Raw genomic sequence first — 19,660 nt, forward strand, 5'->3', positions numbered from 1 at the left:
GTATTTATAGCAGCAAATACTAGTGTAATAGGAGGCTTTTAATGACCGGGAGAATTAAAATGTAAACCAAATGTGTCTTTAATGTCAACTTTTAAGGTATAAAGTTTTGGAAAATATGAAAATAGCAAATGTAAAAATATCTCTTAGTGTTTTAATTTAAAACTAGTCATTGTCAGCACTTATGGTTTAAATGCTAGCTCAGGATATAAGAATTAAATCTCACTGTATTCTTGAGTCTAAAGCAAGTGTTACTGGGTGGCCCTAGCTCCATGAGAGCACCCTAAGAAAGCCAACAATGAGGGCTTCCCTGGTGGCGCAGTGGTTGAGAGTCCGCCTGCCGATGCAGGGGACACGGGTTCGTGCCCCGGTCCGGGAGGATCCCACATGCCGCGGAGCAGCTGGGCCCGTGAGCCATGGCCACTGAGCCTGCACGTCCCGAGCCTGTATTCCACAATGGGAGAGGCCACAACAGTGAGAGGCCCGCATACAGCAAAAAAAAAAAAAGCCAACAATGAGATAGGAGTGCCAAAAGACAGTCAAGGTTTCATTTTGTTCATCCGAGGTGAGTTGAAACAGGAGAGGCCACTATGAACCAGACTCCAAGCATTGGGTGCATTCTAGTTGGATATGTGAAATCACTTGGCCAAAAAGGGTTAAGATTCCAAAGCATGTCCCTACCTCTGGACAGTAGACACTGCCTCCTCTGCCTTGTACCTTTGCAAACTTTTGTGGGTTTTGTTTGCTATATCATAGTTTAGATGTTTCCAATTGGATTGGAAACTCTTCCAAAAGTGAAACTGTTGTTTCTGATTTCCTCGAATGCACACATGGTATCTTGAGTCTCTTAAAAATCCCCTGAAGACCTTGTAGGTTGTAGTGAAGATTGAGTAACTGTTGACCACGGGAATCCTTGTCAAGTTCTAAGATACAAGGAATTCTTAACATACAAGGGAGCCTGACTTTCTATGTTCAGATTTTCCTTGGGTGGAAAAGCACACAGACTCCACCCTTTCTCTTCCTGTCTCCCAAAAGACTTCTGCAGCCGTTTCTCAGGTTTTCAGAAGAGAAACGGTCATTTGTGGTTCCGTTGGAAATCCAAACCCTGTTCTAATTAAAGCATATTCTACCACTGTGTCTAAGTAGCCATCCTTCTCTTTTTCTGTTCCAAGGAATCCAGTCTTGGGGGTGGCGGGAATATAGTGTATATTTAGGGTTTCAAACTGACATTTCTTTCCACTATCTAAGTTGCTATAGGAAAGAAACAGAGCCAGAGGAGGGAGAAAGAATCTCCTGAGCAACTTTGCTGCCTTGGTGGGAATGCTTTGCTCTTATATAACGTCTCCCCTCTCAGCCTTGGTATAATCTGACCTCACTGTTGAACCTTTCGTGGCTTTTGGTCCCTCCTGTACCTGCCAGTGGTGCTTCAGGATGTTCAAGGTCCAACATTTCTGGCTCCTGTTTCCTCCCACTCCCCGAGGGCTTCCCAAGACTCTGACACCCACACACCAGATGCTAGGAAGTTCTTAACTCTGTGTTGTCTCAAAGAGAAAAGTTCAAGACTGCAAATGAACTAGTGTTTAACCTCCTCCTCACAGGAAGCCTGTACTTTGCTGAAGTGGTCAGGAAGACCAAACTTGAAGACATCTGGTCTTTCTAAACTTGAATCAATAGGATCCGTGAATGAGTCTGCCCCCAGAGGCCAGCTGTGATGCTTGGTCCAGATGTAATCCTGGTAAAATTCAAAGAGGAATTCTTCTCATTCCAGTAATAGGTTCTTTTCACTCTTTAAAACATTCTGAAAGGATTTTTTTTTTATCTTTCAACATCAAACATAGTCATGCAGAAGGCTTTAAGTGTGCTTTCTATTCTACCCTCCAAATTCGGTCAAAAACTACATATATCACCTTTGAGACTTTGGTTAAGTCTTTTCCAAGCCACAGTTTCCTCACATGGAAATTGGACATCAACCATCCTCACAGCTTCTCAGGATGACTGGAGATATTAAATGGTAAGGACCTAGCAGGATACCAACAGATTTTCAACAAACAGCAGCTACCATTATTTTCCATCACTGCATATTTTAGAGTGCCTATTCTTAGAGCACTTAAGACAAACCCATTTTTAGGCAACAAACAACAGCATTAACTTTTTAAAAATTAATATGAGTTCTCATAGTGTTTTGAACAAAGATCAAAATGATAAATGCTTGCTTCTGTCTCTTTAAAAAAAAGATTTACAGTTCTTACATGTGACATTTAATGTAATACTTGTGTCACTCTACAAACAGCAAATTTAAATTGAAGAAGAAAAGAAACCTATGTATATCACAAATATTCCACAGTGGTCATAGAGAAGTATGAGGTTTTATTTTGATTTGCACTTATTTATGGATTAAATACTGAGTTTATGAAAGAATGCTGAATATCCCAGACTCATCTTCTATTAACTGATGTTCACCTTCTGAAAACTTAAATGCCAAAGGCAGTATCAATGCTAATATCGGTATTAAATTCTCCGTATGAAGAAAGAAATTAAAATACATCTATGAAGGAGGTTGAGAAAAGGTAGGCCTGACAGATATTTTTCCTCCAAGACCTTTACCTTTATTATCCTCTGTTGCACAAAAAGTGCAACACAGTAGATACAGTCAATGGGTCATTGTTCAGCTGGGTGTGATAAAAAGGTAGAGAAACATCAAAGTGGGCAGAAAATAAGAGTGATAAGGAAATGCAGTATTTTTCCCATTGATTAAAAAGATATGTGTTCAGTGACACATTCAGAGAAAACTGCCAGGGAATCTGTTTGTTATAATCATGATTGCTGTGGGAAGCCCGGCCTCTCCTCTCCCTCTGGTCACCCTAGCCCACACCTTCCCCGAGCCTCTCCCAGCAGTGCTGGCCCTCCCCTCCCCCCCATTGCCCACTTCTTAGTTCTTGCCCATGGGGGTGGGCTCTGCACCTGCTCGCTTTCCTAGAAACTTTCTCAGGAGCATCACCAGCCCTTGTGATGTGTCCTTCTTTGAGCACCATGGGACTCAGGATCTGCACCATGTAATATAACACCCGATCATATAACATCTCTCTGACCCCCATTTTTTTTTACTTTCTGGTGAGTGTGACTGCTGTTTCTCCTTGTATATAGTAGGTTCCTTAAGGCCAGGTTGTTTCCTACACTTGCTTTCTATCTCCCAGGGAATCCAGCAGAATGCCAACTTCATAAACGAGTTTGTAATGAGCATATGCTAAGTAAGCACTACTGGACTTCTCTGATTTCCATGAGGTTCTTTTTCCTTTCTCCACTCATCTGGCTCCATGTAGCACCTCCCTTGTCTCACCAACCCTCCCCCATTCATCCTCAGGCAGAGTTATGTGCCCTGAGAGCCCGTGTTCATCCTTCTTTCTCCAGATGCCCTGGCGTGGGGATGGGCTCTGTGTGTAAATGAATGTACGGAGGACTGAATGGTGGTCCACGGCCCTCATCTCACTGCACTGAAATTCCTTCTCACGCACCGTGATTCCTTGCCTCTGACGTGCTTCGGGCTGACTTCTCCTTTGGAAATAATCTCCTAACCTTCATAAACTAATTCTGAAGAGCCCTCCTTCTCCACCACTGGCTTCCCTAGTGCCAGCTGTTTGGGTTTCCTATTTTCTATTCTGATTTGTATTCTTTCAGGTGAAAAAAATCATCAGTGAGTTCACCTCAGCCCTGTTTTTTTCATTGAGTATTTCAGGCACCTGAAACACAAGATAAATATTTAATGTCGGTTACCTTAAAGGCAACATTCTGGCACCACTGCTCAGAGAACATCCCACACCCACCCTCGCCCAGACTTGACTTCCCCCAAGCTCGCGGCTCTGAATTCAGCTCGCAGTCACCGCATCCCTGCTCCCAGTTCTGGCAAGCTCCTGGCTTGCCTGCATCCTGGACCATCATCCCGTGTTCTCACTTGTCAGACCTCCTTCACCGCCTGTGCATCGGTCCCCTTATGAGGTGCTTAGCTTTCTACAACAGACACTGGTTAGCATTTCACAATTGTAAACTTGAGAGCTGAAAGGGCCCCAAGAGATAACCTTGGTCAGCCCCGCATTTTGTGGATGAGGAATCCAGGACTCGAGATGCCATTCACTTCAATGAGTTCCCGTTTCTACATACTTAAAAGTTTCCCTCCGTGAAAAATAATGCAGGAGTTGTAAGCAGATCTCTTGAGGTTGGAGACAGAGGCCTTGGATCAGGATCAGGGATGTGATCACTATAAGATCTGCAAAGGTTTCCTGTCCTTGGATGAGAACCTTCAGAACCAATGTAAACTGCTTATGACGGGCAAGATCCCATGAACAGTTCTGTATCTGACCTCACTGCAGTTTAGAAATAATAAATGTTATATTATATTAAAATTACTCTGCTAAGCATGTTATATAGGCTGGCTTATTTAACCACACAAGAGTCCTTGGAGGGAATGCTTATTCTCAATTAATGAAACAAACAGAAGCCCACAGAGGCTACATAATTTGCCCTGTAGTGTAGAGCAAGTAGGTTTTGGAGCCATCGGAAACAAGCCTTAGAACCCTTGGAGGCAGGTTCCAGAGGGTGCTAGGCTGTGTGCGGAGAGTCACTGGCAGACAGGTGCTCAGAACTAAGCAGGGATGACCACATTGTTGGTCATGGGCCATTATGGCCCTGAGGTTGTCTCTGGTGACTGCTAAGCATCAGTTGGTCAGAGTCACATAAGTCAGTCAAGATAACCTCACATAGAACCTAATTCATAGTCTAGGTTTCCAATATATGTAGCTGTTGACTCAGTTTCCATAAAGCTGGATTCTGGGCAAGGTATAACTCCATCTTAAGAGTCATTCAGTAAAATGGAGGAAAATTGTTAATTTATAAGCGGATTTAAACTCAAAAATATTCTAGTAAGGAAGCATCCTTAATAATAATACTTTGCAAAAATGTTTTTACATATGTGAGAGCCCTTTAAAGTGCATTCAATGTATATTATTTTATTTGATAATCCAAAGAATCCATTTTATCTAAGTAGAAACTAAGATGTAGAATAAGAGATTGTATTTTCATGACACTCAGCAATAAAAAATAATAATAGCTGTCATCATCGTAGTAGTAATAATAATAAGTGCATACTTACTGCCAAATTTAACTTTCTAAACTACCTGAAGTAGACTTACATCTCTGGAAGAAATACAAGAGATATAACTATAAATAACACACACACCAAAAAAAAAAAAAAACCTCCTTGATGAAATGTATTTTAGAAGGAGTATGCCAGATTCAGCAAATGAAAATGTTAGAAAATGTCAGGAGAATTTTTTTCTCTCAATGTGGTTTTCTTGTGCTTTGTATAGCAGAGATAATATGATATCAGCCCACCAACGTTGTTCCAGGCAGAGATGAAAGCACAAACACAGAGATTGTCTTGGGGAAGGAAAGTAGGTCACACACCAGCTGATAAAAAAGCTTTCTACCCACAGGAGTGTTTTTTCCTTGAAGTCTATTTTCTCTAATGTCAACATAATCAGCTTTCTCATGGTTAGTATTTTCCCAGTGTCCCTTTTCCCATCTTCTTATTCAGCTTTTCCTTGCTATATAGGTGTGTCTCTTGTAAACGACATCTAAGTGTATGTTACGTTCTGTGATCCAAGAGTCTCTTTCTTTTACCTGACAAGTGTAGTACATTTATGTGTATTATAATTACTGCTAGTCTTATTTTGCTTTTTTTATCCATCATGTGTGTTCTTTGCTTCTGCTTATTTTTCCTCCTCTCCTGCCTTCTCTTGGACGAATGGAGTTTATTCTCCTTTATTGCCTCTAGTGACTTGGCAGTTGCTTTATCCAAGTCTTTTCTTTTAGCAATTAACGTAAAATATGTAACATGCACATGATTAGCAGGGTCCATTATTTTCTCCGTCTTCTTGTGAAGAATACAAGGACCATGATCTAAATCTCTAAATCTGATCATCCTTTTCCATCATCCATGCTAGTGCTGTTTAGATTTTTAAAATTTAAACTATTTTTATTGTTCATTGTTATCACTATTCTTGTTTAACAATCTCTTTGTTCACTGTTCTTCTGAATGCCATTCCTTCCTCCAGATGCATTGTCCATATTTCCATAGGATTATTCCTTTTGTAATCCCTTCCATGAAAGCCTGTGCATAATATACTCAATCAGCTTTTATATTAAAAAATAGCCTTTTTTCCTCACTGACTAATAATTTAGTCAATAATTTTTCTAACATTTTGAAGACATGAGTCCATATTTTCCTGGATTTTAATGTACTGAGGAGAAATCTACTCTAATTGTTCTTCCTTGGTAGATGTCTTTTCTCTAATTGTTTTTGTAGGATTTCTTCTTTGTCTGTCTTGGTCAACTGACTCCTTGTGTTAAGGAATAGGTTTACTTTCATTTTTCCTGGTTGCGACTCAGTCCATTAACTCAGCCACAGAGTTCATATTGTGTTCCAGGTCCACAAAGCTGTCATCCCATATTTCCTTGTATTTTGCCTCTTTCCCTGTCTTTCTGTTCTATTTTTCTCAAACTTTCATTCCAAGTATGTTGAACCTTTTTATTGTACCTTCTGTGCCTCAACATCATACTTTTTATCTCTTTATATTTCTGTACTGTTTTACAGGTTGTTTCCTTAAAGCTATCTTACCCTCTTCAGCATAACTATTGAGTGTTTAATCTCAATATCTACATGTTTGTCTCTAGAGAGTCTATGGAGCTCATTTTTAAAATATGCCTGTTGCTTTCTCTTAACTGATTATTCATTATGAACTCTAATCCATCTTTTATTAATTTAATCTTATTTTACAGGCTATTTCAGATTGATATAATAATTGCAGATCTTGTGATACTAATTCTACTATCTGTTATTTCTGTTTATTCTTCCTTGTAAGGTCTTCTTATGTAGTTCATAATTTTTGTTTATTATGAGATCATTCAGTAGGGACTGCCCCCTTCCCAACTGGGACGTGCCCTGCACCCTGCGATGTGAAGTATTTTTCATAAGCAGTGTTGTTCTTGCTGCAGCTGGAGCCCCAAGGACTTTCTCTGGTTTTTGGTCTGATTGATAACCACTCACCTTGGAATTCTCATGAAGCAGATAATGTGATTTCAAAACCAACACCCATATTTAGAGTTTGAATTATCATTGGAAGTTTATTGGTACTTCCTTGATCTAGTGTATGGAGTTCTTCTAGACTTCTCCACATGGAGAGAATAGCCTTCTGAGGCTTCTGGTTTTATTCAGGGGTCTTGGTCCCAGCTGCCCACCTTTGGCAGACCCAAGGCAACATCTTTTCCCTGTGGGCATTAAAAGCCCAGCCCTAGGTAATGTCCAGTTTCAGGACACTCCTAGGCTAGTCCCACAGCCTCAGTCCCGCTAGCAGTGATCTCCTTCTTTGTTCCCAGCCCACAGGAATTTCTCTTTGGGTCCATCGTTAGGACAGGGAGCTTATTGAGCGAGTATCTATTACGTTCTGACTGTTTGCCAAACACCATGCTGCCTCTGGGAATACAAAGATGGGTTATGGGTGTTCCCTGGAGGTCCAGCAGTAAGGACTCATCACTTTCACTGCCGTGGGCCCAGGCTTGATCCCTGGTCAGGGAACTAAGGTCCTGCAAACTGCACAGCGTGGCCAAAAAAAAAAAAGCAAAAAAACACAGATGGGCGTGAGGAGGCCACTGTCCCCCACCAGGTCTCCACATGACCAGAGACAAGCGTGTCAGCAAAGATGACACAATGTGGGCGGTGCTATGAGGAGCACACAGTGGATGAATGACAGAGGAATATGGCTCGGCCAAGGCATACCAAAGAAACAGGTTGATTTGGTAAAATATGATTGGGTGAAATAAAAGTCTGTGGGAAATCCAAGGACAATTAAATAATTAAAGTAGACACATCAGTCTCTGTGACATTAAATGTTTTAAGTAATTATTGCTGCAACTTGTTGCTGCCATTCAAAAAGATAGTCCCTGCCCAACTAAAATGCCAAAGTAGGAAAGGCAAAGTGTTCCTTTAGACAACTACACAAAAGTGCATTTTTACATGATAAACTTCACCATAGCTTTCAGGCAAGATTTTAGGATGAGTTCTAATAATAAAAATTTGTTACTCAGCCACTGTGATATATTTATAACCTTCTGAAATGTTTCTCATTGTATTAAACTTCACCTGTATAAGGACCTACTTCTTTTCAGGTACATCGTTTTATTTTCAAAAGGAACACTAATGAGACTGCAAACACAACCTGCTTTAATAATTATAACATAAATTATGAGGAATTTTAGAAAGAGAGACTACCAGTTGTTTCCAGTGCAAAAGTTTCAAAAAGAAGAAAAGGAAGGGAGGAAGGAAGAAATGGAAAATATTTTTGGTGGAGATATTTTTTTCTTTTTTTTAAATCCAAAACACAGATTAAGAGCATTTTATTTTTACATGGAGAATCTCTGCCTCTTCTGGATGAAGAACATTAACATTCATCCACACCCTTTCTAGCAACCCACACTGCTCACCGTCCCAAGCACTAACTCCACCATAGTTTTTTTTTTTTTTTCTGTCTGCGCTGAGTCTTCGTTGCAGTGTGTGGGCTTCTCATTGCAGTGGCTTCTCTTTGTTGCGGAGCACGGGCTGTAGACGCTCAGGCTTCAGTAGTTGTGGCATATGGGCTCAGTAGTTGTGGCTCACGGGCTCTAGAGCACAGGCTCAGTAGTTGTGGCTCATGGGCTTAGGTGCTCCACAGCATGTGGGATCTTACCGAACCAGGGATGGAACCCATGTCCCCTGCAGTAGCAGGAGGATTATTAACCACTGCGCAATCGGGGGAGTCCCCACCATAGGGTTTTCATATAAATTTATATTCTTTCTCCTTTTACATCTCCCACTACAGTTAGTACCAATTCCATATTTATCAGTGGATGCATGTGACATTACCAGCCAAGAGCATTTCTAGAAGGATTTCTAACATTTCTTACTTACAGTGAGCTCGCTGTAAGGAAGAAGAGGCAATCATAGGATACAGTGAGCCTCACTGATGATCACGGCAGGGAGGAAACAGATTTGGCTGAAACGATGCCAGTGATTAAAGCAAAGATCATATAGAACGACTACCATGAGTACAGAGCAGGCATGCTCTCATTTTCATATGCGTAGCATCTTCTGAATAAACACCACAATATTCTTTGAGATGTTATCATTTATAATGTCTCATTAGGATGGTGTAAATTTTGATAAACTTTATCTTTCCATTAGGGACTCTGTTTGAATACTTAACCCAAAACAGAATAAACTGAACTAAATTATCATGCTAAGATCCAAGTTGTAATTTTTATTCAGAGCTACAAATGGATTCAATGTTCCCATTTTTCCTTAATCGGATTCCATCTTAATTTCTTAGTCTTTTTTCTCCTTTCCTCCCATCGTTGGTTTCTTCTCTTCCCCCTAAGGTCTGTATCTTCCTCCTCTTCTTCCCGCGCTGTCTTTGTAGTTCAGGGTCCCCATCTCCATCATCATCTTCTATTTCCTCATCCTTGCCACCAGCAGTGTTACCAGTTTTCATATTTCAGAACAGTTGTATTTATTTTGCCTCTACTTGGTGACAGGATGCAAAGACAGGGGAGGCTGCCTGTCTCCATGAGCTGGAGAACAATGAGTATTTGGCTTGATAGGTTTAAAAACAATTTCACGGGTGGGACTTGGAGTCACATAGGAAGACTAAACGGAGAAGGAATTGAACCCACCGCATCCTGAATCCGGTGTCCTGAGCCCAACGCACGCCAACCCCACGCATCTTTAGTGAGCAGTTCCAAGAAGGGTGCTCTTTGCTGGGCTGAGTAGGAACATGACAGATTTCCAGGACATTCTGCCACATGAACAGTAGGCACACAGAGGCAGTAGTTTCTAGGGCCACCAGTCTGTAATTTTGCCCAGCGTGTCACGGGAGCAGAAAAAACTCACGTGTGTCTGCCCACATCTGCTTCAGCAAATGCCTAGTCTGTAAGCAGAATATAACATATTCCTATTAGATGGCCTATTTGGCAATATTATCACCATGCATTATTCTAAAAATTCAAACAGTAATTTTTTAAATTTCATAATTTCAATAGTATGTCTGTGTAATAGCCAGATAATATTTTACCTAATTGACTGTGACATGGAATCTGTAATGTAATATTTAGATTTAAATACTCTCCGAAAATAGCAGTTTTGTGTTTTCTGCTCTTAAAATGTTTATCATATCTATTGACAATTTCTGTGTACAGACACAAAAGCATCCATTTTAATAATTTTCTTTTAAATAAAAACACTAATCCTAGTCACTTAGGATGCAAATACATAAATATTGCCTTAATTTGCCAGAATCCAGCCAAATGTCATCATCTCCTACTGGAATATGAGCTGGATGACTATGATATTCTATTTGAATCTCTGCTCTTCACTCTATTATAGCTTCTCCTCCAGAATGCAGATCTGACTGTGGTCTGTGGTGTTAATATTATTCCAAGTAGCATGCATTGAACAATAGTGGTACACTTTCAGGTGGGTGTCCTCCAGCAGCGTGACCCTGAAAGACACTGCATGTTCACAGCATTAAAGGGCATCTCACTGGAAAACAGACTTAACGCCACCACCAACCCCCGTCCACACCCTGCTTTGGGGAAGAAGCTTACAGCATAAATCTGGCTCCCCCTGAGTTGCTGGTGGGAAGGTGCTCTGCAGAGCCTGGCTGCCAGCCAGTGATTCAGCTCCTGGCAGCCCCTGGAATCCAGGGCAGCACTGCCCCATTCTCTCAGACAGGCTGTAGGAGAAACCAGAGAAAGACCCAGGAGAATCTGCCCAAGGAGTGAGCCCTAAACACTGTCCTGGGATTGGGGGATGTATGCTGTAGACAAATGTTCTGCATCTCTTTATATCAGGATCTGAAGGGGAAAAAATAGACTATAGTGGAATGGAAGGGAAAAAATGTTTTTTGTTCATCTAGATGTAAAGCAAATAAATTTTTAGTCACTAAAATGTTTCTGAGAAATATAATGTTTTCTTCACAAATATAAGAAGAGTTAACACGTATGTCCTGTTCTGGGCACCTTACGTAGCTCGTTTAAACTTCGAGGCAGGCACTATTATTTTCATTTTAGAGATGAAGAAACTGAGGCCAGAGAGGGTAATTAACTTGCGGAAAGTTTAACAGCTATAGGGACTTGATGCCGAGCCACAGGGCCGGTTACCTTTCTCACTACCTCTCATCCAGTATCACACAGTCTCATTTAATTGTTGTATCAACAGTTAACAAATTGCAGTGCTTACGTCAAAAATACTTTAAAGAATAAAGCAGAAAGAAAATGTGAAAGAGGTTGAGAAATAAAAGCACTGTTTATTAGTGCTATTAAGGAATATTCTCTATTTGAATTTTATTGATGTCGCAACAGTTTTATCATTCATATTAACTTACTAGTGCAAGTCAAACGTGTATAAGTGTATATTTATTCCTCCTTCTGAATTTTTTCCAAATTATACCTTTTTTTAAATGGTTCCAGGACACGTGGCCTCGGATCCACAGTCCCTTTTGGGTGAAGTTAAAATTTAGATCCCTAGAGAACTCTTAAGAATGCCTGTCAGATCAGATAACATATGTAAATACCCACTCCGGTGGGTACCGGGATACCTGGCACTGGCCAGGTTTGTGTTACCCACAGGTTAGGATTCTGCCTACTCTGCTGTCTCACCACCAGGCCGAAGGTGAACATCACAATGCTGCTGCCCCAGGAAGGTGGCCTCAAGGCCTCAGCCCATCACTGAGTTCCCACAGAGCAGAGTCTGGCCCACAGAAGATGGCGAGGGAAAGCTGGCTGTCATTCTATAAAGACCTCAGTTCCTTCCACACAAAAAGAGCTTCTTAGAAACTGTAATGCCGCTCAGTGCAGCATTATTCACTGTAGCCAACGCCAGTGTCCAACAAGAGATGAATGGATAAACAAAATGTGGCCTATACATAGAAGGTTATTCAGCCTTATAAAAAGAAAGAAGTCCTGTCACAGGCTACAGCGTGGATGAACACAGAGGACATTACGCCAACGGAAGTAAGCCAGGCACAGAAAGACAAATACTGCATGATTCCACTTACATGAGTACTTAGACTGGTCAGAGGCTTAGAGACAGAAAGTAGCATAGTGTTGCCGGGGGAAAGGGGAGTTGTTTCGTGGGTGTGGAGTCTCAGTTGTGCAAGATAACAGCTCTAGAGATCTGTAACACAGCAGTGCAGATGCAGTAACACTACTGAACTCTGCACTTAAAAATAGTTTAGAGGGTCCATTTTACATTTTTTAACACAATCAAAAATAAAATTTTTTATAATTAAAAGTAGAGCTTCTCCACGTGGAGGAAGCCCTAGCAGGATGGGATGAGGTCGAGCCATCGCCGCAAGCCTCAACTGAGAACGCTGGGCGTTGTCTTCACAGGTACAGGCACCAAACTATTTTATGGTCCGGTTGTATTCTTAGGATTAGCTGCGTGTTGATCGCTTTCTGCGTCAATCACCTGAACTTATGAAACCTGCCTCCTCACAGCTGTGATCTGAGACCCAACACATCCCCCAGAGTGGTTTAATTACCTGGCATATTTTTCCTTTACCAGAAGAATTTTTTAACATAATTTCAGGTCTCTTACTTTTTTTGTGTGTGTGTGTGGTATGCGGGCCTCTCACTGTTGTGGCCTCTCCCGTTGCGGAGCACAGGCTCCGGACGCGCAGGCTCAGCGGCTATGGCTCACGGGCCCAGCCGCTCCACGGCATGCGGGATCCTCCCAGACCGGGGCACGAACCCGTGTCCCCTGCATCGGCAGGCGGACTCTCAACCACCGCGCCACCAGGGAAGCCCTCAGGTCTCTTTTAAAGGACGTACAAGCACATCCTAATTTGTCATAGAAGCATAATTAATTTGTTCCTAATTTGTAACAATGATGCCAACATAGTCTACTTCTTCAATCTGTGAAGAGTATCGAGGCATCCTGTGGTTTTAAACATCCTTGAGAAACTTGAGAAAATACATAAAAGAGCAACGCACTTCTTTTTCTTTCTCCTCCCAGCAATGCAGCAAAAAAGCGTCCGCCTCTCTCCTGTGGCTTTTGAAGTCGTCGGGCATCATCGCCAAGCGCCCCTGGCCTCGGATCTCCCTGACGGCCATCACCACGGCCATCATATTAACCATGGCCGTGTTCAACATGGTGAGTCAGGGCCCCGCCAGGCGGTGCCTGTCTCATGGGATTTGGAAACCTTTCCCACAGCTCCTTCAGTGACACCAGTTGCCGCCTGTTAAATTCAGCCCTCAACCGCTGCAGCTTCGGCTTCGCTAAGGGAAAAGGCTGCAGACTGGGGAAACCACCGCGAGGGAGGGAGACTCCTTCCAGCGGTTTCCTACCTCCTAGCTCGTCTTGGCTCCGGCTACAGAAATGCCACCAAATGTCAGCAGGGTGATCAGCCAGGGGTAACAGAACCAGCAAATTAAGGAGAGTGCAGTGGGAAAGGTGTCCTGCTCTGGGGTTTAAAGGGCCTGATTTCAAACATCAGCTCCCACCTTACCAGCTGTTCGATTTTGGAGAATTTTCATTACAAACTTCCACAGGCTCCACTTCACTTCTCATGAGAAAACTGAGAACTTCTTTCAGTTCTCAGTGAGAACTCACATTTCTCTGCCAAGGTGGATTTTTAAGGTATGAACCGATGCTCCGAGCACACTTAAGGCGGCATGAGGTATTTGGTAAATATTGAACCAGTGGTCGCTCTTACTGTATCAATATTATTATTGGTATAGCCTTAAAAATAGACACTTAAGTAATCAGTGCACATTGAGACACAACTTTATTATTATTCTGACATCATCACCATCAACCATAAGGCGTTAATTTCCTTCATATGTTGGGTGTTTTACTAGTGTTGGAACTGCAGTGTCATGAGTATACTCCTTGCCTTCCGGAAACACAAAACCAGGTTGTGGAGAAGAGGCGCATGTGTTACATAATAAAGACATAGTTTTCATAGGTGAGACTAATGAGCATTCATTCAGCAAAAAATATATATATTTATTGAGCATAGATATGCACCTGGTACATCACTAGATCCTCAGAACCCAAAGACAGTTTGCCCCCCAGGAGTTCCCAGTGGAGTTTAGGAGACCGACAGCTGGGAAAACTTATAAAAGTGTCTGAGAGCCAACCATGGAAGTGTGTAGGGGGCAAGGACAGGGGAGCCAGGCCGCGGGACAGGATTCTGAAGGATGGGCAGAAGGAGTTCCACCAGATGGTGGACGGAAGATGAGAAGGAAGGGAGGCATTTGGCATCTAGGACAAAGAAGAGAGAGAAATTTGTACCAAGTAGCAGCAAAAAAATAAGGCTGAAGGAGTAGGTAAGGACCTTGAATATTTGCTTGGGATTTGTCCTCAATGTTGTACTATGGGTCGTACAGTTTCTCCAGACACACCTGAAGATTCAGGTGAGGGTGATGCCAGCTGGAAGGCAGATGGGCTGAGGTGCCAGCTGCAGAGGTGGGAGGGCCCCTTCCTCCACTTCACTTTGCCTCGAAGTCCATCTTAAGGGCACCTGGAAAGGAGGTGGCAGAGAAGCCTTAGCTTGCCCTCCTTCCTCCCACTTCCTGCCCATCAGGAGGTTGGGTACGGATTCCTGAGTGTCCTCCCATGTGCTTAACTGGAGGACAAGTGAGCTGGCTTCTCCCACCTCACTTAACTACATGCCCCAGCTCCCTGTAGGAGCTCTCCTGAGAAAGGACATGAGGTCGGGCCCTACTGTAGGTCCTCCCAGGCACAAGCCAGTGAGAGGTGTCACCATGGCTTCGCCTTCCTCTACCCACCTGCTCAGCCTCAGAGGTCAGCTCAGGAAGGGGCTGCTCCCACTTGCCCCTGTGCAGTTAGAACTAATGGTGTCTGTTGCGGGGAGAGGGCTTGGCAGTCAAGCCCACGCAGCCAGCAGGCTTCCCCAGGACCAGCCTGTGTTCCTATGTGGAGCTGTCTTGCTGTGTCAAGTTCACCATGACAACTCCACCATCCTGGCCCCTCCTCCCGGACTTCTCCCCAGGCTCATCAGCCCCCTCCTGGACACTCACAGCATCTGAGGCTGTCTTTCTGCTCCAGGGATGATGAGACCTTCCCTCCAGGGATGGAGGCCTCCTCTTCTAGGTCTCAGGCATACCTAGACCATGACATCATTTATTTCCAACAAGGGCTTCGTCAGGACTGACTGGGGAAGAGCTGGGAAATGGTGCCCTGTCTGGACAGGTAATTCCCTCAAGAATACCCTGCTCAGGAGGGACTTCAGATCGCAAGGGCTCCAGGGGAGGCTGGCAGCAGTCAACCTGAGGCACGTGCTCACGAGGGCCCCAGACCGTGGGCCAAGGGCTCTCTGCGTGACGACCCAAGGATATTGTGACTGTGGCCCCAGAGCTGTCACCAGAGCAGGGGAGCCCTCAGGGTGAGGAATGTGACATGAGGGACTGAAGACTAGACAAGAGGGCCTTTCCTGGAAGAGCCCTTCAGCAAGTATCTCACTAGCCATTAGGACCCCTAGGTTTCCTGCACAGGCTGTATGCTACTGCATGAGCATATGAATCTATCACCACAGAGGAAGATGGACAGAGACACAAAGGGCAGTGGTGAGAGACTGGAGAAACATGAGCATTTCCTGAAATGGGTTCCTCGTGCTGGACTTTATAACAGGCATGCGTGTATTAGTCCTGCTGCCCTGAGACCCAGCTGTCCAGGAGAAAGTGCCAGCAAGCTCTGAGAAGAGCTTAGTAAATCAAGCTGTGGAGGACATCTGGGACAGAAGTGAGCTCCACCGTGAAGGAGGAGGGGATGGGTCTGGGAGAAACAGAACGCACTTGAAGGACAGTAGCTAGAGTTCTGAGCGGTTCCAACAAACACCGAGTGTGTTCCGTTGCCCTGACGAGTGTTGACCCCCTGTGCCCTTATAATCGTCTCCTCATCCCTCAAGAGTGTGTTCACTCACCTGTGTGCTCATTTACCTGTGCACTCACCTGTGCACACATCCAGAGCGGTGACACATGTAACACAACATCCACACACCTAAGAGCAAGGGGTATTTTACTTATTTATTTTTTCACGTGTCCTGGGAAAGCACCCTCTATATAAGGAGGGGCCGTTCCGTAGTTACTAAATGAGAGAATGAATGAATGAATGTGTAAGCAGGCAACCCTTTAAAAAAGAAAAAATATTTCATGAAATCCAATTTGACCTTATAAAGCCAGGATTTATCACCTAGTTTTTAAAAGACAGACTCGAAATGGGAAACAAATCTTATTCGAAGCTGGTTGTATTTCTCCTAGGATAATTAGTGATTGACGGGCAGTTCAATCACTGTCTATAAATGTTGCATGAGCTCAGCATTTAGGAGTAGATATTTTTACAGTAACTGCAATCCCTTTGGAGAGAAGAAATATATCTTCTGTACCGGAAACACATCTTCCAATGTCATTTTCCTTCCTCAGAAAGAAGGAAGTGCATTGCCAAGTGAGGTCGAGAGGTCTATGGGAGACACATTAAAAGTCTGATGGATGAGCTTTGAGAAAGAATGAAATAAGGCTCCACGCGCTGAGCTGCCCCTTGGTATTAGAGGCTGTGGGACAAGGAACAAGCTAAATTAATTTGTTTGTGTCCATTATTTTTCTTGATACCTGGTGAAATTAGTGGTTCCCTCCCATGCAGATGTTCTCCTTGTATTTATTTCAAAGAAACATCACAAAACTATGAAATGCAGCATTAGGTAGACAAAGGAAATCACTTTCCCTAGATCTTGAGCTTTCTTGTCATTTCTTATTCATCACAGAAGGGGAAGGACTGGACCATCAGGGTGCCACCTTTGAACACATCTGATGATTTACAGAGAAATGCTCTCCAGCTATTTGGATCCCCGACCTCCTGCATTTTGACTGCATAAGGCAGACACAGGGTCCTGTGTCCCCAGCCACACTGCACGGTGCTGTGAAGTCCCTTGGGTCACTCACATCACCAGGGGGTGCCAATGCAGCACTGAGACCTGGGCTGGTAGAATTGAGCATCTTTGGGGTGCCACGCCAGGGAAGTGGGCTCCAGGTCCCTCACTCACATTCTGGGAAGATGGACCCCCCTGCTGGGGATGCGGGTACAGTTTTTACCTGCACGCGGTCAAATGCTCCTAGCGGTGTTTCTGTGCCTTTTCTCCTAGCCCCACTTCAAACCTCCATCCAGGAGAGGTTTCTATTTAATGTAGTACCTGTATAGATTTTAAACTTATCTTGGTACTTCTTCTAAGAATACAGTTCCTAGACTAACTGAGCCCTATCCCCACGTTGTAGTTTTGTTCTTTCTTAGCAGTGATTAACCCATGAGGCTAATCCAGGTGCTGGACTCACATTCCAGGGAAGAGCAGCTCTTTTGTGTGGGAGTTAGGCGAGGGGCTGCCTTCATGAGCAAGCTGTGCTTAAGTCACTGGGAGGATAATTCTCTGTCAGGAAACTTCATCTTTTTAAAGTCACAGCACATTCACATCCTCTTCTGTAGCTCCTGTGATTTTGAAGCATTCTTTTAGAGACAAGGCAAAAATGTTTTCTTCCTTTTTTTTTTTTTCTTTTTCTGTTTTCAATGTTTGTTATTTTTCCTTTGGGGAAAATGTATATAACATAAAGTTTATCGTTTTAACCATTTTTAAGTGTACAATTCAGGGGCATTCAGTACCTTTGCAGTATTATGCAAACCATCACCACTATCTATTTCCAGAACTTGTTCATTATCTCAGACTCTATACCCATGAACAATAACTTCCCACTTCCCTGGCCTCTGGTAACCTCTACTCTGCTTTCTGTTACGATAAACTTACCTACTCTAGAATACCTCGTATATGTGAGATTACATGATATTTGTCTTTTTTGTGTCTGGTTTATTTCACTTCCAATAATGTTTTTAAGGTTCTCATTTTCGCTTTGATGCCCAGTCCCTCCACAGCGGGGGAACCTCTCAGTTTGCCCTGGATTTTTCCAGCCAGTGGCAAACAGCCCTTATTAACTACTTTTCTATCATCACCACCATCACTCGCTTTACCTCAGAGAGGAGAGAAGCCTTAGGGATGATGTGAGGGCTGAGGCCACCCGCGAGCTCCCTCTGCCACTGACCGTGTGGATGGACCCTTCCACACTGAGCCTCCGCATGGATTTTTAGTCCCTAATGTTTATCCCAAGGCTGAATTTTCACAGCCCTTACAAGAGCTGGGGTCAACAGGGATGGTGTTCCTTTAACTCTCATTACACTCTAATATAAATGACGAAACGTCCAGGTCAGGTTTATTTAAAATGAATTGTGAGACTCCACCAGGACATTTAAAATACCTGGTGTTCACCAAACACCCCAATAAAAAGTGGAAAAAAACAGTCAGTTATCCAGACTTTTTTTTCAAATAGAGGGATTTGGGTAGCAAATTGCAAAAAGCCTGTGTGTTTTGTTCCATTTTAGTTTCCAGCTGACTGTTTAGAACCATGTCTGAGAAGCTCAAATCCTCTGCCTTCTTTTTTCTGACATTTTGACTGTGTCGTCATGTGATGCCTCACACCATTTTGCAACTTTTCTGAGAAACTTCCCAGAGAATATTATAAGTAGCCCAGCTTTGTGAGCCACATAGACAAGGAGTTAGCCGTGGTTAACTAGTAGTTAATTGGTAATCTAATTCTAATTAGTTAATTACTTCTGTTTCCAACCAAATGACAAGCAATGGTGTTATCAGGCTCTTAACACGGTGTTAAATCACATGTTCACAATTTAATATTATTTGAAAAACATAATTCTGAGATGTTTCACATTGCCTGGGAAATGTAAAATTTGGAAGGAGGGCTAAAAATAGGCACCTAGTTCGGATATCTTGTCCAGGATGAGGGTATCGTTTTCCCAATTCTGACAAAGCTTGTAGAATATTAAAATAGAGCGAGAGGCGTTCCCCCAAATAATTATGTTACTAGAAATTCATTCTGTGCAGAAGACTGTGGCGCTTTAACACGGAAGGGAGAGGGATGCGGACTGATAACCCTCGAGCTTGGACTGGCTATAATTAGGAGTTTGTTATTTTAAAGTGACTAAGGGGACAGAAGAGGAAAATTGATTCCAAACTGCAGTGTGATGCCACATAGACAGAATGAAGAGGTTCTTGATTTTAGGGGTAGTTAATTAAACACTAGAAAAAAGTAGCAGAAGGGGGTTAATGAAGCATTCCTGATGTATTGCTTAAAGTTCTCCACTGTTTTTCAAGTTCAAGCCATCTTATCATTGCAGTGCGTCCTTGCAAGACAAAACTTTCACAGGATATATTTCTACTCATTGTACAGCAAGAATTTAGTTTCTCCTTTATATGCTGATATAATCAAGAAGGATTTTTAAAATTATTTTAAGAGCTCAGGTGCCTGAGGCTAGTAACCTATCAAGCTAAACAGTCTCCCTCTATTTGTTGTATCTTGATTCTTTAATATTTAAATCAATTGTATGTTGGGTCAGTCAAATCTAAATTTTTAACATTTTGGAACCTTATGTTTGCCAAGCAATTACTTCATTTCTTTTCCTGATATACTTTTTTCCAAATAATTAGCACATTTATATTTCAGCCAG

At 42.8% G+C, this 19,660-nt stretch overlaps 1 protein-coding gene across 2 annotated transcripts in view; it reads left to right on the forward strand.

The window, feature by feature from the left end:
* The window catches only part of ADCY2 (adenylate cyclase 2), a 433,385-nt gene that overhangs the window by 348,156 nt on the left and 65,569 nt on the right, over positions 1-19,660 (forward strand). For both annotated transcript variants that reach the window (XM_029217111.1, XM_029217112.1), the window contains exon 16: positions 13,094-13,231. In XM_029217111.1, coding sequence (XP_029072944.1) covers positions 13,094-13,231 — 138 coding nt within the window. The remainder of the gene's footprint in view (positions 1-13,093; positions 13,232-19,660) is intronic.

Source organism: Monodon monoceros, unplaced genomic scaffold (genome assembly GCF_005190385.1).
Source record: "Monodon monoceros isolate NGI ecotype Baffin Bay Population unplaced genomic scaffold, NGI_Narwhal_1 Super_Scaffold_12, whole genome shotgun sequence".
NCBI lineage: Eukaryota > Metazoa > Chordata > Mammalia > Artiodactyla > Monodontidae > Monodon > Monodon monoceros.